The sequence below is a fragment of the Paroedura picta genome, chromosome 11 (assembly GCF_049243985.1).
Source record: "Paroedura picta isolate Pp20150507F chromosome 11, Ppicta_v3.0, whole genome shotgun sequence".
In the NCBI taxonomy this organism is placed as follows: domain Eukaryota; kingdom Metazoa; phylum Chordata; class Lepidosauria; order Squamata; family Gekkonidae; genus Paroedura; species Paroedura picta.
Window position 1 is genome coordinate 357335 of NC_135379.1, and position 21686 is coordinate 379020.

Sequence of the window (21686 nt, forward strand, 5' to 3'; positions counted from 1 at the left end):
GAGGGGGCTTGCCAGGCACGGCGGACCCCCAGGGCTTCCCCGGGAGGCTCCCTTGCAGGCTCCGCCTCTGAGATTGGGTGAGGCTGGGCTAGCCCAGGCCATCTTGCCCAGGACTGGCAGCAGGGGTGACCTAGATGGAAGGGGAGTTCCCCCCCCTGTGGAGGAAGGGCAATGGGGCTGCCCAGGCAGAGAGAGACTATTGGACAGCCATTGGGTTTCCCTCCCTGGGTCAGTTTCATCAGGGGACATGGCGGGGCGGAGGGAGGAGAAGCCTTTCCTCCCTTTACAGCGAGTCCCAAACTGCAGCAGGAACTTGTAGAATTCATAAGTGGTGTGGCTCTGGGGGAAATTATTTGGGCCTGGGGAACAGGCCAAGTAATTTGGCCCCAAGTCTGAAATACAACGGGATGGGGGGAAGCAGCAGGTGCTGAGGAGCCTCATCCGGGCAATGAAGCACCACAGCGGGAGGGAGGGAGCCAGCCAAGAGAGCAGGGCCTCCTCTCTCCCCCTCCCCACAGAGGCCATCCCCTGCCCAGCCCAGAACTGTTATGAGATTCCCAACCTGCCAAAGAAGTAGTTGTGGAGTTTGCTCTTGGTGTGGCAATAAAATGGGGTCAGGTGGCTGGAGGGGGGTGTGGGGTGGAGAGTGCTCTCAGTGCGAGAGCGGAACAACATGTACTGGCACAACAAGCCAGGACCAGCAGGTTTCCGTAGGGGGAGGGGTACTGCCCATTGCTGTCACTCCCCCCCCCTAACGGGCATTGGTTGCTCTCCAGCTGCTCACAGAGAGGAGGGAGGCACCACTATGGGCAGCTCCATTCGCTGCAGCGGCAAGTGGGAATGGACCCGAGGAGGACCGTCTGCGTGCCAAGGCTGCTCTCTGCCCCCAGCCAAGACGCTGCCACCCCCTGAGTCAGGCCACTGGCTCTCCGTTGCCCCTCCCGCTCCATCTAGCAGCAGGTCTGCAGGGCCTCCAGCAGAGGAGGCGGCTCCTTCTTCCTCCTGTTACTTGGAGGTGAAGATGGGAGATTGTCTGCGGCAGGAGACAAGAGCCGGAGTCCAGGGGCCCCTGAAGGACAGAAACCGTTTAGGGCCAGGCAGGAGCCTTTGTGGCTTCAAGGAGCTTCTGCACTCTTGTGCATCCTCTTTTCTGTTTGGAGATGCCAGGAACTGAACCAACATCGTCCATGTTGTGCAAGGGAGCGCTGAGCCACGATTCCTTCCAAAAGGCAGGGCCTGAGAACTTTGACCCATGGCTTTCTTTCAATGTGTCTCCCTCATTCCAAGGCTGAATGGGAAAGGGAGTCTACCGTCCCAAACCAACATGCGTTGCTCTCCCTCTCTCCTGTTGAGACCTTTTGCTTCTGGGTCTGTCCTCAGTGGGAGTGGGGCCCACTTGGTCTGTCTGGGACACCCCCTCCACCATTTGAAGCAGCTGTGAGTCCCCCCCCCCCCACTTCACTCTTTGCTTTCCTAGTTAATTGTCTGGCTTTGTTTTGAACGGAGGTCAGGCCCACCATGGTTATGGGATTGTCTTTGGTTCTGTCCACCCCCCCACCCCCCATCTCTCTGCCAAGTGCCAGGCACCTGCCTCTCAGCCCCGCCTCCTGCCTGGCTGCAGCCAATCCCTTCCTTTCATCCATGGACCCCCTCCCTTCTCAGGTATGATAAGGACTGCCTTCAGAAGAAGCCCTCAGTGCTGGGGGGGCCAGGCCGAGGAGACAGCATCCAGGAGTCTCCCCACCTGCCAGCCTGGTGAGTAGCCCCAGCAAGGGCCCCACTACCCCCAGGGCAGAGGAGTCCGTTGGAGATGGGGGGGAGAGAGGGTATTCCAGGGAGCCCTGCTCAGCTAGACATTTGCATCCAAAAGTGGTCCCCTCTAGACATCGACTGGCACAGAGGAAGGAACACATTCTGGGGAAGGTGGTCAGAGCTGGGGGGGGTTCAGAGTGGGGAGGGCAAAAGGTGCATGAACCCTCAAGAGTCTGGGAGGGGGGCAGTGTTCTTTCAGGCGTGTGTGCAGGGAATTGGGAGCACCCTGTCTATCTTCAGTGCCTAGAGCAGGAGGCAGGGTGGGGGGAGGCAGGAATTCTGTGTGGAGAGAGGGCTGAAGCTCCCCCCCCCCCGGTGCAGTGGACCTTCCCAGGTGCCTGAAGATCATAGGTTCCATCTAATTGGGAGATGTCAGGGGGTCCAGGCATCCCTGAGGGAAAAGGCTAGAGGTGCACAAATTAAGAGATTGGAGTGGGGATGGAGTCCAAGGAGCACGTGGAGGGTCGTGGTAGTGGGGGGCTGTGACATTTTTGGATTAGGCAGCAGGCACCAATTTCTTGAAAGGCCTCCAGTGCAGCAGGGCAATGGAAGAAGATTGGCACGGGTCCTGATGTCTTGGCAGGCTGTTCCCTCCCACCGTGTGTCTTGTGCTCCCCCTTGTGTTTGTGGAGAGGGGAGACCCTGCTGGCTCAGATAAGGCCTTGCCCTTCCTTGGGACAGAGCCTGGCTGAACCCCCCCCCTCCAAAAAAAGGAAAGGAAAGGAAAGGAAAGGAAAGGAAAGGAAAGGAAAGGAAAGGAAAGGAAAGGAAAGGAAAGGAAAGGAAAGGAAAGGAAGAAAGCAAGCAAGCAAGAAAAAGAAAGAAAGAAAGAAAGAAAGAAAGAAAGAAAGAAAGAAAGAAAGAAAGAAAGAAAGAAAGAAAGAAAGAAAGAAAGAAAGAAAGAAAGATACAGGCCACTCTGCACTGGCAAGGCAGGAAAGGCGTAAAGAAGCTCCCTTTTCAGCAGTAGGATCCGAGCCTCCAGCCATGAAAGTTTCTGGAGAAAGGTAGGGCAGAGCGTCTGGGGGGGGGGACTTTGAGCTGGGGCAGGTAGGCGCCAACCTGTGTCCGTCTGTACCCCCCCCCCCCCACAGCTCAGCAATGTGTTTGGGGGAGCTCTTCCTCAGGCCAGCCCAGCAGCAGAGAGGGTCCTCCCCACGGGTCCAGGAGAGAATCATAGAGTGGGAAGGGGCCACACAGGCCATCTAGTCCAACCCCCTGCTCAACGCAGGATTAGCCCTAAGCATCCTAAAGCATCCAAGAAAAGTGTGTATCCAGCCTTTGCTTGAAGACTTCCAGTGAGGGGGAGCTCCCCACCTCCTTAGGCAGCCTATTCCACTGCTGAACTACTCTAACTGTGAAAATTCTTTTCCTGATATGAAAATTCTTTTCTTGATAAAAGAGGTTTGGGTTTCTCTTCTGGCTGCACCTCTCACCTCAGTGGGGTGCCTGGAGCTCTCCTGCTAATCCAGCTTTCCTGGAGGAAATGGCTGGGGGAGGTGGCTCTGGGGCCTTGTACCCTGCTGAGGCCACTCCCCTCCCCAAACTCCCCTCTCCTCAGGCTCCACCCTTAAATTCTCCAGGCATTTCTCAGCCCAGAGCTGGCAACCCACATCTCAGAGAGGCTGCTGGGCGTGGCACAGTTAATGGGGTGACTGCCAAGGGTGTCTGATCCCCAAATATGTTTTTGGCCCTCTTCCAAAGGCCCCCCAAAGCATGGCTCACAAGGATGCTGGTGGGACATGCAGAGAGGGCTGGCAGCTCCCCCTTCACATGTGCAGCAACATAGATCAGAACCCTCCAGAAGGCGAGAGCATCCAAATGTGCTCCTTTAGACAGTCAGAGGCAGAGGTCCTGGGAAGAGTGGCCAGCTGGTTAATGTTTGCCAGAAGGTGGTGTCTAAGAGCGGCCCAGACAGGGTCCATTTGTGCTCAACATGCCATTACCCCAAAACACGCCATAAAAATGCCTTTTTATGAGGGTTTTTAAAAATTTTACTTGCAGTGAAAAGAAAAAGCCACATGGGGACTACGTTTCCAAAGCTCCAATGCAAAGAATAAAGGGTCATGTAGGGTTTTATACCTCTACCTCCTTGTTCTGGCTCAGGTGTCTGGACAAAGACAATAATGCCATTCCTTCAGTGTCAACTCCAGGACCACCCCCAAAGTCTCCAGGCCAGCCCTGGAGCCCCTGTCACGGCACGGGGTCACTGGGCCAGCCCCCCCCCCCCGTTTACATTATACAGAACACGTTCCCCCGCCTCCCTCCTTCCCAAGGAGGTATCCAAAAGGTTTTGTCATGGCAACCCCTATATTTCAAGTTATCTATATGATGTCTTTGGTTCAATAAAACTTAATTGAACCACATTCCAGGGGAACAGCCTAGCACAGGCTGCTCTTCCCGCTGACTGCTGGCTAAAGGTCAGAAGCAGAGAGGCATCTTTCTCCGTCTGTGAACAACAGAATAACTAGAGAGTTAAAAGCAAACTAAGATGCAAGATCACAGTCAATTTCCAATAAGCAACTGATATTCAAATATAATAAACACAATTTCAGAAATCTCTCACCAGCAGCTCTTCAAGTGGAGACTGCAAAACATTCCGCAAAGCAGCTCAGTTCTTTAGGAAGCCACCCAGGAGAAGCCGAAGCAGGCAAGTCCTCCCCTGGACCCTCTTGCGTTGAAAGCCCCCCACCCTCCAATGAGGGGTCACCCTCTGGCTTGTGAAGGACTGTTCTACGGTAGCACAAGCTTCTGCGGACAAGAGCCCAGTTCTTGGGATGCAAGACGGACCATCTGAGCTCTATGGCCTTTCAAAAAGCAATTGAGTCCAGCGGTCACAAAAGGCAAGAGGTTCAGTCCTAGGCATTGCTGTGAAAAGCCCTAGGGGGCTGCAGGTGAGGGACAGTGACCCTCTGAAGACACAGGGTCCAGTCCACCAGCCCCTGCCTCAGTGGAGCTGTGGATCTTGTTGGTTTTATTCTGCAGCTGAATCTCTCTCTGCTGTCTGTCTGGAAACAGCCCAGAGCCAGCGGTCACAGGCTACATCCAACTCAGAAATCTGGACTGAAGCATTTCTAAAAAGACAGATACCCATCAGAGTTTTCAAGGACCTCTCTATTAAAGACTCCTTATCAGCCTTTCAATCTGATAATACAGTCAAGTAAGGGGGGAATTCCATTCTGTGAACAATCACCAGTAAACCTCCATGTTCAGAGGCACTAATCCCTCTGAATCCCAGAACCTGTGGTTTTCCAGGTGGACTCCAATTACCATGAGCCCCTGCCAGCACATGCTTCTGGGTGTATGCGTGCACCCAAAATCATATACCCAGAATTATACTTGGTGGTTTGGTACCTGGCTGCCCACCTGCATCTCTCTTCAAGCAAACCGTGTTCACTGACTGTTGAAGAGGGATTGAATTCTTTGTTAACAAGAAAAGGCAGGGATCAGCTACAGCAACAAAGGGCAAATTCCACAGCACAGATTCAAAAAGGAGAGAGACAGGGTTTCCACCTCCAGTTTGAGAAATTCCTGAAGATCTGAGGGTTGAGCCTCGGGAAAAACTTTATTTTATTATTTATGAATTGGATTTATAGCCCACTGCTCTGGAAAACTGGCTTGCAGCAGGCCACAGCAGACGATCTGGACAATAAAACCCAATAAAATACCCACTAAACCCCCAATTAATTACTACAGCAAAGCCCGACAGATGGCAAAAACAAAACTTTCCTTAAACAGGAAGGACCTTATGAGGGTGGCATGGAGGGAGACCAAACTGCGCCAAGATATCAAGATACCATCTGCTTTAGTACATAAACCTGGTGGAAGAGCTCCATTTTACAGGCCCTACAAAAAGCAGAAAGCTCTCTCTCAGGCCTCGCAGCTCCTTCAGGAGCTCATTCCACCAGGTAGGAGCCAGACCAAAAAAGTTGAGGCCAGGCAAACATCCCTGGGGCCAGGAACAACCAGTAGGTTGGTACCTGCTGAGCACAAAGCCCTGCAAAGGACATAAGATGAAAGATGGTCCCTCAGATATGTGGGTCCCAGACCACAAAGGACCTTAAAGGTCAACACCAGTACCTTTTCTGTATTAAACATGAAAGGGAGGGTCATGGTGGAGCAACAAGACTTTATCTGCAAAAAAAAAAGCCCACTAAAGCCTCACAGCCAAAATCCAATTTCCTAATAATTTGGTGCCCTTCCACAAGATCAGTGAGAGACTGAACCACCCTAAACAACTGGGTCTGGAATCCAATAGGATCCATAAGTATAAAAACCGCCCATTGCCCAAATAGGGGAGGGGTAGTATCCAGAGTTGGCCTGCAGGGCATCGTGGTCTGACCACAGCACAGCCGAAGCCACTTCTAGATTAGATCAAGGGTAAGGCTGGCCTGGTGGGTGGGCTTGGCAATAACTTGCAAGAGTCCTAGTGTCGCCATGGATGACACCAGGTCCGAATCAAGTCCCAAAGATGATGCATCCGTATGGACACTGAAGTCCCCCAGGACTACTAGCCGGAGAATCTGCAACGCTCAGTTGGCCACTGGCTCTAGCAAATTCGACAGGGCATCTGGTGGTACATTGGGCAGTTGGCCCACCAACCGGATGGCCAAACACTCGATCAAGGCCCTGTAGGAGGATGCCTCCCATGCAACAATTGCCACCCCTCCCCTCCTACCATGGACCCAGGATTGGTGCATGACTGAGACCCAGGTGGGGCTAGTTCTTTCAAGGCCACTGTTTCACCTTCCTGGACCCAGGTCTTGGTCATGCAAGTGTGGTTGGTCCCAGAGTTGACTGCAGAGTTGAAGCCTTGTTGTTGATTGACCTCGCATTGCAGAGAACCAATATCAGTGCCTCAATATCAGGGCCTCCCTGGCCTACAACCACATGTATTTCAGGATGGGACGCAGACTAGAAGAGGAGCAAACACACCTAACAGCCTGGTTGTGTTGCCACTGCTGAGCCCTCGGCAAAATAGCTCCACTCCCAGCTCTTCTATTGTCCAGTCTCTGGCCCCCACCATAACACCCACATCCCATTATGCCTGGAATCCTGGCCTCATAAGGGCCCCACCTGTCCAACATCTCTCCCCATGCATGTTGTGATTCAAAGAGGTAGCCAGCTCCCCAACTATCCCAGTTAACTAACCACTAACTACACAACCCCCCCCCAATAAACCTGCCATAACCCTCCCAACCCGCTTACTATATCCACCCAACCCTCCCCCCCCCCCCGCCCAACACCACTAACTGCTGGTGCACTAAGGGGGCAGGCCGGATCCCGCCTAATAAGGGATCTCCAGACCTACACTCCACCAATCCTACTGATACTCCCTCCTGGTTGGCTCTAGCCCCCGACACCCACTCATCATCTGCTAAGAACTAAAACCTACAAAGGAAGACTGCAATACGCAAAAGATCGAAGTGCAGTTACAATGTTCACCAGCAGAGGGCAGAGATTTCTACTCTCTGTTTCTCCAGCAATCGCAGCTGTCGCCTGCTAGGTTTCCTGATCTTCCAAGGGGGCTCTTTCCTCCACCGAAGGCAGCAATCCGTCTGGGCCAAGGATCCACTAATATTTAAGGATCTCCCTTGGTTCTCTAGCAGCCACTCGACAAGAGATCCCAGCCAGCATGGCCCACCACGGACCAGTTTCCTGCCGCATCTCCTCCTTGCTCACTGAAACAGCGACCCCATTCCTGGATCCCCTGCCCAGACCACGCCCTGCCACAGGGTGCCGGGCAAGCAGGAAGCCAGCCGGGGTTGGCTCCGTCGGGCTTCTCAGCCTCCATATGTGAAGGCAGCGCCCCTCCTTGACCCCTCCATCACCGTTCTCTGGCAGGTGGCTCTTGTCTCTGCCAGGCTCCAGAGCAAAGAGGAGATGTCCAAGATCCGGTCCCAGGAATGGGTGGACAAAGGGACAAAATTCACCACAGCTGCTTTTTCCATTTCTGCTCCCTTCCCCACTGTATAACTAAATGGCAGGGAGGGCTCGCGACTCAAGCAGTTCAGCAGGCGATTGCGTCTTCCTCTGCATGCCAGCTTCTGAGGGGGGGGGACATAAGAATGTACCTAGCCCCTACTCTTAAAAAAATTGGGGCTGGCTGTGTCCTGATATCTAGCCCAGATGTTAAAAAATACCCCAAGGCAGGGTGGAGCCTGAAACTTCAGCGTCTTTAGTTGTTTTGCCCTCCAGACGTGACCAAGGCCCACCACTCAAAGCCAACACTGGCGGAGGTGAAACCTGGTTCCTCCCCGACTGTTCTCAATTTAGCTCCGGCACTTGCATCCATTGGGGGTGCGCCCCCCCTCCTCCCCACCTCTCCTCCTCCTCCTCTCCCACAGGCGAAAAGAGTGGGAGGAGAGCTTGGATAGGCAGTGCTGCAATTTCTACTCCCCCGTCCGTCCCTCTCCCTTTCCGCTTTTTGGGTAAAGATCCGGAAACCCCTGCGCTCCTCTTCCTCCTCCTCCTCCTCCTCCTCCTGTGCTCATTCAGGAGTGGGGCCCGCCTCCTCGTTTGCAAGGCACAATGCTAAAGCAGCCCTTTTCTCCAGGGAAACTGATTTCTGTAGGGTGGAGTTTTCCAGGCCCCGCCTTGAGGTTGGCAGCCCTAGCGGGGGTGACCCTCCCAGGACCTTGTTCTGCAGCTGCCCCTGCGTATGGTGCCCCCCACCCTCTTTTACACCTGTCCACCTTATCCAGCAGGGGCTTGAGGCGAGATGTGGCTGGCATCGGTGGTCTCCGGAGTCGTCTTGCTCGGCGCACTGGCAAGGGCAACCTATGGCTTCCCCCCTCTGCCCCAGGAGGCCGCGTCAGTCTTCTCTGACCTGACCACGGAGGAGCTGCAAGCTGTCCGGCACTTCCTGATGAGCCGTCCAGAGCTGGGGCTCCAGCCCAACAAAGGGGGGGGCCTGCAGAAGAACAGCCTTTTCCTGGTGGAACTCCTGCCCCCCAAGAAAGGCCAGGCCTTAAAGTACCTTGATTCAGGTGAGCCCCGCCCAAGACGCCGGGCCAGAGCTGTGGTGTTCTTTGGGGCTGAGGCAAAGCCCAACGTCACTGAGTACATTGTGGGACCCCTGCCCAAGCCCACCTATTACCGGCGCTCTGGCCAGCCTGTGGCCTACACTGCGAGGCCCATGAACCAGCTGGAGTATCACCTGCTTTACAGCAGCATACAGACGGCACTGGCCCCACTCCGGGCATTTCTGCAGGACATCTCTGGCTTCCACCTTGAGCCCTGTGGTGACCGGTGCTTCACCTTCACTGACGTGGCGCCCCGTGGTCTGGCGCCAGGGGAGCGTCGTACGTGGGTTCTGTTGCAGCGTTTTGTGGAGGGCTCTTTCTTGCACCCAATCGGCCTGGAGGTTCTAATTGATCACCAGCCCCTCAACCCGGAGGCCTGGAAGGTGCAGAAGCTCTGGTACAATGGGCAGTACTTCGAGACCCCCGAGGAGCTGGCCGAGAGGTATGCCCAGGGCCAGGTGAAAATCGTGCGTCTGCCTGAGCACCCAAAGCACAGCCTCTTCTCCACCTTTGTTCCCCGTGGAAACTTCACCACTGGCCCGCCCACAGATGCGCATGGAGCCAAAATATGTGAAACCAAGGGCCACCGGTACCAGGTGCAAGGCAACCTGCTGGAGTACAGTGGCTGGAGCCTGGCTTTCCGTCTACGCTCCTCCACTGGGCTGCAGCTCTTCGATGTGCGCTTCAACGGGGAGCGCATCGCTTACGAGCTGAGTGTTCAAGAGGCGGTTGCATTCTACGGAGGGAGCTCCCCGGCCACCATGCAGACAAAATACATGGATGTCGGGTACCTGCTGGGGTCTCTGGCACATGAGCTGGCCCCAGGGATCGACTGTCCTGAGGTGGCCACCTTCCTGGACGCCTTCCACATGCACGATGCTGACGGGCCCATCCGCTACCCTCGCGCCCTGTGCGTCTTCGAGCTGCCCACAGGGGTGCCCTTGAGGCGCCATTTTGACAGTGACTTCCAGGGTGGCTCCAATTTCTATGCAGGCCTAGAGGGCCATGCCCTCGTCCTGCGCACCACATCCACCGTGTACAACTACGACTACCTCTGGGACTTCATGCTGTTCCCCAACGGTGTGCTGGAGACCAAAGTCCATGCCACAGGCTACGTTCATGCCTCCTTCTACACCCCCCAGGGGCTCCAGTACGGCCACCGTATCCACAGCCACGTGCTGGGCAACATGCATACACACCTGATCCATTACAAGGTTGACTTGGACGTTGCAGGTGAGTCTTGGGTCAGAATATGGAGAGGCCTGCGCGGGGAGGGGGGGCACTTAGTCCTTCCTTGTGGAGGACGGACAGGATTCCTGACCTTCCCACTCCACAAGTACCCTTGGGGTGGTCTTTGGGCCAAACAGGGAGAGCCCTTTGCACCCAGGCCCACGTCTGGGCCCACCCTTCCTGGCTGTCCCTGGCCCAAAGCTCCACCAGGTGAATGGGAGTGATTGCAGCGCGGAAAACTCTGAACATTCTCAGATGTCGATAATCACGGTTTGGCCCCAACTCGGGCCACCCAGCACCCCACGGCCAGGGGCTGGGCTCGACGGCGGAGAGGGGCCCGGACGGGCGCTCCCGCCTCCCCCCCCCTACACTTATCGGGCTCAACGGAGCTTCCTTCTGGCGAGGCAGGCAGCAGGCAGCCCCCCTCCCCTGCAGGCGCAAGAGTCCGTGCGCACCAGTGTCGCCGGGGGAGGGGGGGGGCATTATCCACTGCAAGAGCCTTGCGCTGGGGAAGGGGCCGCGGCAGCCTCCCACCGGGGACAGGGGGGTTCCCACGCGCTCCAGCCGCCCTCCCAGAATGTGACGAGATGAGACGTCGCTGTCCTCACGCGCCCAACTTCCCCGATCTCCCTTCGCGGGTTCTGGCCGGGGGGCTCCTGTAGATAGGGGCTGGGGTGGCCGCCGCCCTCCGCCTCTGGCCCGAGAGCCCCGGGCCGCCCGCCCCCCTCTCTCTGTGCCTTTCTCTGCTCCCAGGCACTGCCAACAGCTTCGAGACGCTGGAGGCGACCTTGGAAGAGCGGGCGGTGCCCTGGCAGGCGGGCGCCCGTCTGGTGCAGCCTCGCCTGGAGCGGCGCCGGCGCCTGCGGGAACGCCAGGCCGCCTTCCCCTTCGGCGCGCCGCTGCCGCGCTACCTGCTCGTCTCCAACCGGCAGCGCCGCGGGCCCGGCGGCCACCCGCGCAGCTTCCGCATCCAGCTCACCTCCCACGCCGACCGCCTCCTACCGCCCGACTGGAAGGAGGAGCGCGCCGTCTCCTGGAGCAGGTGAGCGGCCCGCCCCCGCCCCTCGGGGGGGCCTTGGCCACGGTAGGCGGTCGGGGGGGCGCTGGCGGTCCGGGGGAGGGGGAAGCGTGCCGCGTGGGGGCTTCAGCCCGGGGACCGCCCGCCCGTCGGGGCTGAGCGGCTGCCTCTCTCCCCGGCTGGCAGGTACCACCTGGCCGTGACTCGGCGCCACCCGCAGGAGGAGAGCAGCAGCAGCATCTACAACCAGAACGAGCCCTGGGAGCCCCACGTGGCCTTCGAGGACTTTCTGCGGGACAACGAGAGCCTGGAGGACCAGGTCAGGTTGGGCGGGGCATCGGGGGTGGGTGGGTGGGTCGGCGGACGGGGCTCCCTCCCTCCCTCCCTCACCAGCCGGTGGCTCCCCTTGCAGGACCTGGTGGCCTGGGTCACGGTGGGCTTCCTCCACATCCCCCACTCGGAGGACATCCCCAACACCTCCACGCCGGGCAACGCAGTGGGCTTCTTCCTGCGGCCCTTCAACTTCTTTGCGGAGGACCCCTCCGTGGCCTCACGCCGCACTGTCATTGTCCGGCCCCACAAGGGCGGCCTTCGCCAGGGGGTGACCATCCAGCGCTGGACGGCGGACAGCCCCGGCAGCTGCGTGTCGGACATCCCCTTCAGCTACAATGGGACTTACTCCCAGGTATAGTGGGCTCTCAAGCAGACTCACTCCTGCCCAGTTTCCTGCAGCCCCTTGCTAGGGGCAGGCTCAGGGGCTGGGCACAAGAGGCCTTATGCCCATCCTGCATCACAGCCCTTTAAGGAAGAAGTCCAACAGGTGGGGCAGCCCTTCCAAGAACCCTGGAAACAGCTACCCTGGTGGACTTTGATGCAATAAAAGCAGCTTCACAAACCTTACATGAGCAGCAGTTGATTCAGGACAAGGTAGCTTTAAAAAGTAAAGAGGGGATGTCCAGCAGCACCTTTTCCTGAGGTGGGCATCCCTGTTTCCTCAGGGCAATGTCACCCTAAGCAGGGGCTTGGACCCAGCTGCCCCTCTGTGAAATGGGAACCTAACAGCCTACCTTACTGGGCTGGTGTGAGATTCGAGATGGAGACCATGTTTTGCCCTGCGCAGGGGGAAAGGGCAGTTGTGGGCAAGGACAGTCCCTGGGTGTGACCCTGAGGCCAGAGGACTTCAGAGCATTTCCAAAGGGCTTCTGGTGGGTGGGCGTGAGGTGAGTCCCAGCTGGCTTTGTCAACTTTTAAAACAGCACCCAATTATGAGCTGGGTTTGGAGATCCAAAAGAATAGATGTATTTCTTTGGTTTTGATTCATTTCACACATTCATGTCCCACCTTACTGTCCAGCAGCCCCAACCCCATCCCATTATACAGCTTGTGGGAAAGCACCCCCCCCCCCCATTCTGGCTGGCCCGGCATTCAGGGCAATTGCTCCTCCACCCCATGGACAGGGGGCCAGAGTGATGGGGGGACGACGAGAGAACAGGGTACCCATGCCAGAGCCCAACTGGCACCAGAACTGTGGTGAGGAGGGAGGGGGGATCTCCATGTTCTGAAATAGCCACAATGGGAGTTGAAGCAGTGCAGGGGTCCTGGGGGAGGGCTTGGCTTGGTGCCCTACTCTCCACCCTGGAGACCACCCCGCTCCACGCACAGGAGGCCCAGAGCAAGGGGGGGTGCAACATGCAGGCTGGCCCCGCTGCATCCTGGCCATTGTGAGAGCGGGTAGCTCAGAGCCCACTTCCAATTCCCACATAGCATGTTGGGGCCTTCCAGTTGGGATTTCCAGGCCCTGCAGCAGGCGCCTGGTAGCAAAGCCCGTGCCTCCAACCATGCAGGGTGCCAGCAGAACAGGTGGCCAGGGTACCAGCTGCCTAGGCTAGGCCTCTCTGCCGCTCCTTAGCTGGTGGCTACGTAATCCATTACACCAGTGGTCCCCAACCCCCGGTCTGGGGACCGCTGCCGGTCCGTAGATCAGTCGGTACCGGGCCGTGGCTCCTCCTTGTTCTCCTCCCTGGCTTCCCATGCTTTCTCCTGTAAGGGGCCCCTGTGGCAGGAGCCCCCCTCCCCGCTCTGGACAGCAGGCCATCTAGGGCAGGCAGCAGGACAACGCCCAGCTGTTCTGGAGAGAACTGGCTGATGTAGCTGAGCCCAGGCTGTGGCTGGAACTCGCATTCTGACGCTTGGGATGCTGGCGAACAAGGGCAGGGCCTTGTCTCTAACCCTCACGGAGTTCCTACCACCTCATCCTTTCACGGAAGGGGGGCCCTGCAGGGCAGCCTTTTAGGGCATTTTATGGCACCAGGACAAAATGGCTGCTGCAGAACGCATAGCCAAGCAAGCCCACGGACGGGAGGATGCTGGTACCCAGGAACACCGGAGGGGCGCCAATGCAGCCCAAGGAGGGAGGGAGGACACAGAAGGTGACGAAGGAGGGGAAAGGAGAAGCCACACCCACAAGGGCCCCCCTCACAGTGAAGGCCAAGGAGGAAGGACAGGCCTGCCCTGCCAGCCAAGACCAGGCGGCCGAAAAGAAATCCCAGACAGAAGTGCAGGAGAGGGCAGGCCAGGAGCCTTTGCCTCCGCCTGGGGCCTTTTTCCTGACCCCAAATGGTCTGGATGAGCAGCATTTAGCCCTGGGGGATCTGCCTGCAACAGAGCAAAGGAGGCCCCACAGGACAAGCAAGGGAGGGACCCCCGCATCCTGCCCCCCCCCAGCAGCTGCCACCAACCCAGGAGAAAAAGAGAGCTGGGTCTTCCTAGGGCCCTCTTAGAGAGATGGCATCCAGAATGGCACCTGGTTTCCCTCATGCCCCCCCCCCAAGATCCAGACAAGGGTGTTCCTGGCTTGGCCATGGTGTGTTCAGTCCAAATGTTGCCAAAGTCCACTCTTGCAAGGTAGATGCGCGTCGCTGGCTGGTTCAGGCCCGGAGTCTGCCATGCACAGACCTCGCGTATGGCCAGAAGGGTCAGGGATCAACTTCAGGCGGTTACAAACACAACCGAATCCCTCCCCGTCTGACATACCGTTTATTGGGCCAAGTTGCTAATGCTGAGTACAGCATGCGGGGGGGGGGGGGGGGATGGAAAGGATGGGTTTTATCACATGTTGTCAGACCTTGGGGACCAAACAGATTCTGACGCCCGCTGGAGCCCCCGTGGTGAGCAAAGGAACAGGGGCTTTCAGGACCCCTGTAGTGGTAAAAAGACCCTGCCCCAATTTGCCCCTGAGGAACTAAGGGAGGAAGCCAGGCAGAGCCTGCCTTTCAGTGCCTTTTGGGGGGGCGGGGGTGGGGGGGACAGAGCTTCCCTTCCCAACCCTTGTTGGTTAGCTTTGGAGGGGGAAGGGCAAGTACCCTCCCACTGGACAGCCCAGTGGGGCCAGAAACAGTGCCTGCAGCTGGCTGCCTGGGGGTAGGGGCGCACACACACACACACGCAAACGCACAAACCTCCAGAAGGTGTGGAGAGACACAACAGAGACACACAGAGAGCCAGGGAATGACCCTCCCCACAGATGGGGCAGTGGCCTCTCCTTGCTTACCTGCCACCGTGGGCTGTGCCACAAATGGCCATGGCCTTGCCCTGGGCAGAGGGGGGGGGCACTGATTAATCCCAGCCCCCTGCCTCCCATGCCAGTCTGGGCTTTGGCTCTACTATGGACACCCCCCCCTCGGGATCTGCTCTCCCGCTGCCATCATGGCCCACCGAGTACTCTGTGCCCATGCCAGCAGAGTGGCGTGGCCAAAGCCAGTGCCAACCCTCCAAGAGCAAACAGGAGAGCCACAGGGGATGATCACTCACCTATACAGGCAGCCTGACCAGGAGGAAGAAGGGAAGGCGACATCCGGGACAAATGCTAGGATGGGGGGTTAACCTGACCATGGACACCTCCCCACCCCATCCCTCTACGTGGCGGAGTCGAGCTGCACATGGGCGGGTGACAAGGCAAGGACTCACCCTCTCCATAGGCAGACCCCCCGGTGCAGCCAGGCTGGGCCTGGCGACCCAGGCAGACCCTGCTTGGGGGGAATACCACCTCCGCCCCCCCCCCCCACATTGTGCTTCGGGGAGGGGGAGCCTGCACTGTTCCCCCCACGGGCGACTCTGCACATCCCCTCAGCCTGGAGTGATATGTTTGGAGTAACAGGTGGGGGTCCAAACCCTTACTCATAATTATTCATGGCTCCCGAAAGCAGCCAGTATGTCCTTCGAGAGTCCCCATCAGCCAGTTCGCTCGTGGTCCTCAAGGTTAGACCTGCCCCTGTTAGGCCGGCTAACACGGTGGGGGTGTGGGCCCGCCTCTGCTCCACCCACATCTTTGGGGCTTGCAGCACCGCCGTCCTCCACGGGGGGGGGCCAGTTGCAACTCCCAGAAAGCCTCTGGATGCAGCCGTGTCATTGACTAACTGCCAGGGTCTGAGCTATGTCTGTGCAAGTCTGCTGGAGGGGCCGGGGAGGCCGGGGCCAGCTGGCCAGGGAGCGAAAGGCGGCGAGGAGGCCCCAAAGACGGCTCTACCAGCAGCACCACGTCCTCAGGGCGGGCAGGATGCACTGACAGCGCTGGGAAGCCAAGGACCTGCAGAGGAAAGGGGCACAAAGTCAGACCTCCAGAATCTGGGAGCTCAGGGACAGGCGCTGCACAAGACAGAGAGCCTGGGAAGAGCAGCTTCCTCTAGTTCGGCCTCCGGTTTGGCACCAGCAGGACAGAGCAGGCTGGGCCTCCGGGCACCAGGATCCAGACCCGGAGTCAGTGACCTGCTGCTGATGCTCCGCTGCTACTGGACCCTGCCTCTTCCCTTCCTAGGGCCCTCTTTCCTCGTTGCCATCCGAGCGCACCACCCTCTCCTTCCTGTCCCCTGCTCTCCAAGCCATGCACAGCGCTCAGTGCACTCAGGTTCTCGTGATAGTCTTCTTGTGCTCCTCCCAAGGGTCCTCGCCACCAAGGGGCACAAGGCACCCACAATGTTGCTAGTTCTTTCTGCAGCCCAACCTGATAAGCCCCAGCAGGCTTGGCCTTCTTCACGGATCTTCTCTCAGCTAGGCCAGCCTTTGCCAAAAAGGCGCCAGGGAGCTATTTTGTACTCCCTGCGGAGACCTTTAAAAGGCGGCAGGCAGTCGGAGGAAGCCCTCCCCAGGCCACGCTGCCAATCCAGAGGGTGGACACGCCGGAAGCCCTGCAAGCAGCTGCCTCCCTTGGGCTCACCACATCCTCTCTCGTCCTGCAGGGCTATTAAGACCCCCACCCACCCCGGTTGTGCTGGGCTCAGCTGTTGTCCTATGGCCAGGACCTCCTGTGAAACTCTCACTGCTAGGGAAACGCATGCACCGCAGCCACACAGTGGCTGTCCACAAAGTGGCTCCCCCTCCACGTAGCTTCCTTCCATCCCCAAGCAATCTCAGGGTAGGGCAAGGCTCCTTGTGATTATGGGCTCCTTGTGATTTTTATTTGCTGGAAAAGGCTCTCCAGTGGCCCATGGGATGGGATCACACCCCTTCCTATCCTAGACAAACTGGAGCATGTCCAGAGGAGGGCAACACAGATGGTGAGGGGTTTGGAGACCAAGACGTATGAAGGAAGGCTGGGTGAGCTCGGTCTGTTTAGCCTGGAGAGGAGACGACTGAGAGGGGATCTGATCACCATCTTCAAGTATTTAAAAGGCTGCCATATAGAGCATGGAGTAGAGTTGTTCTCTCTTGCCCCGGAGGGATGGACCAGAACCAATGGGATGAAATTAACACAAAAAAAATTCCATCTAAACATCTGGAAGAAGTTCCTGACAGTGGAACAGGCTTCCTCGGGAGGTGGTGGGTTCTCCATCTTTGGAAATTTTTAAACAGAGGCTGGATAGCCATTTGATGGAGATGCTGATTCTGTGAAGGATCAAGGGGTGGTAGGTTACAGTAGATGAGCAGTAGGGTTGTGATTGTCCTACATAGTGCAGGGGGTTGGACTAGATGACCCAGGAGATCCCGTCCAACTCTGTTATTCTGATTCTATTATTCCTCCCCTGCCCAAGTGCTCTGGTTACTGTCTGGTTACAAGATAACACCCATCAGCGGCTGCAGAAAGTCAGGCAGAGGTACTTGGGCAGGGGACAATGATCAGATGATGGTGGCTGGATTCCTGCCCACGCCCAGTGATCAGGCTCGAATGCCAGGCTGCAGCCATTCATCCCTGTGGAACCGACCCATGCTCCTGGCCCCAACAGGCAGAGCTGCAGCAAATGCAGCATCTCCTGGCATGATGGGAAAACAGCCTGCCTGCAGTTCAGCTTCTGAAGGCCGCATACAGACCCACCCTCCAGAGAGTTTGTTCATTTCCTGTGGAAGTCATGGCAGAAGCAGCAGTTTCACAGGCATCCCTGGGTGGGGGTCTTGGAGGGGCATCAGAGCATGGCGAGGGACACTTTCAGGCGCAGCATGGGGGTGCCCAACCAGCAGGGCCAGATTATTGTCTGGGGACCTAGGGAGAAAGGGTGGGCAGCTCCTTTGCATGGTATGCTCAGGTTAGTCTGGGGCGGCATCCAGACTGCTCTATCTTGCAATCTGGAGCAGGGGGAGGGGGCTACCTGGCAGAAACACTGACCCCCCACCTCCCCCAAATGGACTGGCAGCCCCCTTGGAGCAAAGGGTCCCTGCCTCCTCCCACCTGGATTTCCTGGGAGGGATGACCTACCTGAGCAGGAAGATGGAAAGCCTGGGCTTGAATGGGGGTGGCAGGAAGGGGGCACTCCAGGCCTTGGGGTGGCAGCGGAGATGAGATGGCGCTATATGCCGGGGGCACCAGGACAGCCTGCCGCTGCAGCAGCTGCATGACTGTTCCCACGTCTGCCGTCAGGCGGGCTTCCAACCTGGAGGAAATTATGTGGGGTGAGAGGATGGGGAGGGGCTGTCTCTCCCCCCAGCAACGGGCTGGCACAGGTAATTTGGCACAGCTCTCTGGACCTTCTTATGGCTCCGGTCAGCCAAACAGAGTCCAGGCCAGGTCAGGCCTCCCATCATTCCCAGCTGGAAAGCAGGGACAGCTCATCCGTTCCTGGTTAGGCCTCCCAGCCCCTGCCCCTCCCCCAGCAGACAGGTAAACCAACACCCAGCATTTCTGCAAGCTGTGTGCTGGCTGTGGTGGTCTCTGGTTGCCAAAAGAAGGGGTCCTGCAGGGCTCACGGGTTAGGGTTAGGGCTGCATTTCTCAGGGCCCAATCCCACAAAACCGCCTTGTTGTTCCAGGAACAGGAAGGAGGAGACCAACACCTCCCCACCAGTCTCCTCTGAGCCTCTGCCTCATGCCTTTGCTCAGCTGCCCAAGCAGCCCCCCAGCCGGCCCGCCAGGGGTGCTCGCACTCTCCCACCAGGACACCTGCTCTTCAGGTGACGCGGATCTGCTTCCCTGAAGAAAACAGGCCCTTGGGGAGGGGGACTTTCTAGGATTGTGCCCAAGCTCCATCCTCCTCAGGCTCTTTAACAAAATCTCCACGTATTTCCCAGCCTGGAGTTGGCAACCAAACCTTCCCTGCCTCTTCCCTTCACCCCCACCCTCCAAGCCATCCCCATGGCACTCTGAGGCCCCCACCCCGCAGGCTACATTCACGCCAAGGCGACCTGCGATTCTGCAGCCAAGGCTGTTCCTCTCACACCAGTTGTGCCTGAGTATGATGCGCTTGCCCCAGCAGCCAAGCAGTGCTGCCCATTCACTCTGCCATCACCCCTGTTGGCACAAGCGCCCCCCCCCAGTACCTGTTGAGCTGCTTCTGCAGCAGGTCCAGGCGGCTCTCCAGCTCACAGCGATGGTGCCGCCCCCCAGCGCTCCTGACCAGGGGGATGTTGAGGGTCGTGTGGGCAGGGGCAGTGCAGCGAGGGAGCTCCTGGTAGTGTCCCTCTTGGCTCTCCCCCCAGAAGCTGAAGATGTTGGACACACCAGCAAAGGCCTCTAAAGGGCAGAGGAGAAGGAGTCAGCCCCCCCCCCATCTGGGCACATGCCCTGGGGGGGCTCACCTGCAGGAAAGAAGTAGATCTCTCCTTCTCCAGGGGCGCTCATACCTACTAGCAAAAACGAGGGCAGGGACATGGCCAGGCAGACGTGGGGCCATGAAGCCAAGAACAGAAGGGCCGGGGGGGGGGGGGGGCTCCCATTGATCAGATCTGGCCGACTGCCCATCCGGAGCCTAGAGGGGACCTTGGGACCTGGCTGTGAGGAGCCCTGGAGGAGCGGGTGCATGCCCAGCCTTGGACAGAGAGGGCGATGCTTTTCAGTGAGAGGGTTTTAGTTTGCCATGTACGTGCATCCTACGAAGCCATTGTTAGAGATGGTTCTGAAAGCCGACAAACCAAGCTGCTGGGCTTGTGATGCTGCTTACACTTATGGGATTCCCGTGCTTCTCAGACACGTGGGGGACAGGATAACTTGTGCTCCCCGCAGGCCTCTTCGCTTGGCAGGTAGGAATCTGCTGGCTGATCCGGGCCCCAGGAAGTTCGCTTGGCCCCTGGCTCCTGGCCCCAGCCCAGTGGAATAAGGTCCCAGAAGAGTTTCCGCAGGGCCTGCAAGATGGAGCTCTTCCGCCAGGTGTTTGGTTGAGGCCGGCCGGATGACCGGGGTTGTCAGCTATGGGTCTCCCCTGGCTATGCGTTGAGATCAACCCCTGGCTTACATTCTTTAGTTTATGCCTAGACTAATAGCAGAGCTGGGACTGAGAGACTCTCTTTGTGCAGTTTATGCCGCCATTTATTGTTCTCTTTATTGTTTGGTCATTTTTATTGGCGAATTATTATTATTATTAGATTTATAGCCTGCCACTCCCTTGCGGCTCGTGGCGGGTAACAAATACCCATTAAAACCCCATAAAAACAATAATAACATTGCCAATATTGCCGGCATGGCAAGAACGGCAGCTCAACTTCCCCCCCGCTCCCACTACTAGCGGGTGGAGAGGAGGTCCTGATGATGTTTTGCTTCGGGTCCAGAACCCGAGTCCCCGGGGGAGGCATAGATCTATTATCAGCCCTGGCCTCAACCATAGACCTGGCGGAAGAGCTCCGTCTTGCAGGCCCTGTGGAACGTTGAAAGATCCCGCAGGGCCCGCAGCTCTCCCGGGAGCTCATTCCACCAGGTTGGGGCCAGGACCGAAAAGGCCCTGGCCCTGGTCGAGGCCAGGCGTGCTTCCCTAGGGCTGGGAACGGCCAACAGGTTTTCACCCGCAGAGCGCAAGGCCCTGCGAGGGGCATAGGGCTATAGGCGGTCCCTCAGGTATGTGGGTCCCAACTCGCGTAAAGCTTTGAAGGTTAGAACCAGAACCTTGAACCGGATCCGGGCAGCAATTGGCAATCAATGGAATTTTATTGTGATTTTTTTACTCATTCATTCATTCATTCATTCATTCATTCATTCATTCATTCATTCATTCATTCATTCATTCATTCATTCATTCATTCATTCATTCATTCATTCATTCATTCGTTGCCACTCCAGAGGCTCGTGGCGGTTTACAAAAGGTTTATATTGTAAACCGCCATGGGACAGCGATTGTCATGAGTGGCGGTATATAAATAAAAAATAAAAGGCGCAAATCCCCCCCCCCTCCATGCCCACGACACAGCCAGGGGATTTCCTAGGAGCTGGCCTCCATGCAGGGAGAGCCCCAGAGAAGGGCAGAAGGTGGCACCCCCAGAGGCGCAAGGGGGGCCACGGTGGGATGCTGGAGGGGGGACTGGGAAATGCCTCAGGGGGAGCCAGATTTAGGAGTGGCCCCCCGTGCATGCTTCTTCTTCCCCTTAAATGTCCCTCTCAGCCTGAGGAGGCAGCTTTCCCGCTATGGGATTCCCCCCACCAGTCCTGGCTCCCTGCTGCTTTGATGTAATCCTGATATTTTGAAGCAACTTTTATCTCAGTGTTTGCCTGGAGGCTGATTCTGAATTGTCCTTTTCCTCACGTGGAACGTTTCTGCTGGGATTTTTTGCCTCCCGCCCACCCTGCGGTGTTGTGCTGCCACAGGCAGACCTCCCTCCTTTTCCTCCTGCCCGACCTGAAGACAGATGGTTTCATTGCCTTTTAAAAGATCAGGATCACACAGAGCTGGAAGAGACCACCAAGGGCCATCCAGTCTAAAGGTAAAGGTATCCCCAGTGCAAGCACCGAGTCATGTCTGACCCTTGGGGTGACGCCCTCCAGCGTTTTCATGGCAGACTCAATACGGGGTGGTTTGCCAGTGCCTTCCCCAGTCATTACCGTTTATCCCCCAGGAGCAAGCTGGGTCCTCATTTTACCGACCTCGGAAGGATGGAAGGCTGAGTCAACCTTGAGCCAGCTGCTGGGATTGAACTCCCAGCCTCATGGGCAGAGCTTTCAGACGGCTGCCTTACCACTCTGCGCCACAAGAGGCTCTAAGAGGCTAGCCATCCAGTCTAGCCCCCCTTTTCATTGGTAAATTAAGAAAACACACCCTCCTGACAGGGGCTCCGCCAATCTCTTCGTATAAACATCCTGCCGAGGAGACTCCATGGCCCCCGAGGCAGCCTATCCCTCACAGTATGGTTTATAATCCTGCTGTATCCCCAGCGGCTCTCAACCACCGTCACGCTGCGACCAGAACTGCAGTGAGG

The 21686-nt window shown here is 57.5% G+C and overlaps 2 protein-coding genes across 5 annotated transcripts in view; one reads left to right on the top strand and one right to left on the bottom strand.

Moving 5' to 3' along the window:
- The first annotated feature begins 1601 nt into the window (after positions 1-1601).
- On the top strand, positions 1602-11985 carry AOC1 (amine oxidase copper containing 1). 2 transcript variants are annotated; one of them, XM_077303523.1, is made up of 5 exons: positions 1602-1755; positions 8517-10070; positions 10821-11109; positions 11272-11404; positions 11498-11985. In XM_077303523.1, the coding sequence occupies exons 2-5, from the start codon at positions 8534-8536 to the stop codon at positions 11774-11776; spliced, it is 2238 nt and encodes a 745-aa protein (XP_077159638.1). In that variant the 5' UTR covers positions 1602-1755; positions 8517-8533; the 3' UTR covers positions 11777-11985. The 2 variants fall into 2 exon arrangements, with proteins under 2 accessions (XP_077159638.1, XP_077159640.1); XM_077303525.1 differs by having other exon boundaries at positions 1641-1755; positions 8520-10070.
- A 427-nt stretch (positions 11986-12412) lies between these two features.
- Positions 12413-21686, bottom strand: part of KCNH2 (potassium voltage-gated channel subfamily H member 2) — a 47757-nt gene continuing 38483 nt past the window's right edge. Inside the window, exons 12-14 of one of the 3 annotated variants that reach the window (XM_077303514.1) lie at positions 18828-19020; positions 17771-17945; positions 12413-15670 (exon numbers count right to left, since the gene is read on the bottom strand). In XM_077303514.1, the coding sequence (XP_077159629.1) occupies positions 15497-15670; positions 17771-17945; positions 18828-19020 (542 nt within the window). In that variant the 3' untranslated portion in view covers positions 12413-15496. Of the gene's footprint in view, positions 15671-16981; positions 17558-17770; positions 17946-18827; positions 19021-21686 lie in introns of those variants that run through there. The other 2 variants (XM_077303512.1, XM_077303513.1) reach the window with 2 other exon arrangements.

Bases quoted from the DNA above. Each gene is read 5' to 3' on its own strand.
- AOC1 (XM_077303523.1), top strand. From the start codon at position 8,534: ATGTGGCTGGCATCGGTGGTCTCCGGAGTCGTCTTGCTCGGCGCACTG. The intron at 11,110-11,271 runs GTGAGCGGCCCG...CCCGGCTGGCAG, and splicing joins CGCGCCGTCTCCTGGAGCAG to GTACCACCTGGCCGTGACTC. The intron at 11,405-11,497 runs GTCAGGTTGGGC...CTCCCCTTGCAG, and splicing joins ACGAGAGCCTGGAGGACCAG to GACCTGGTGGCCTGGGTCAC.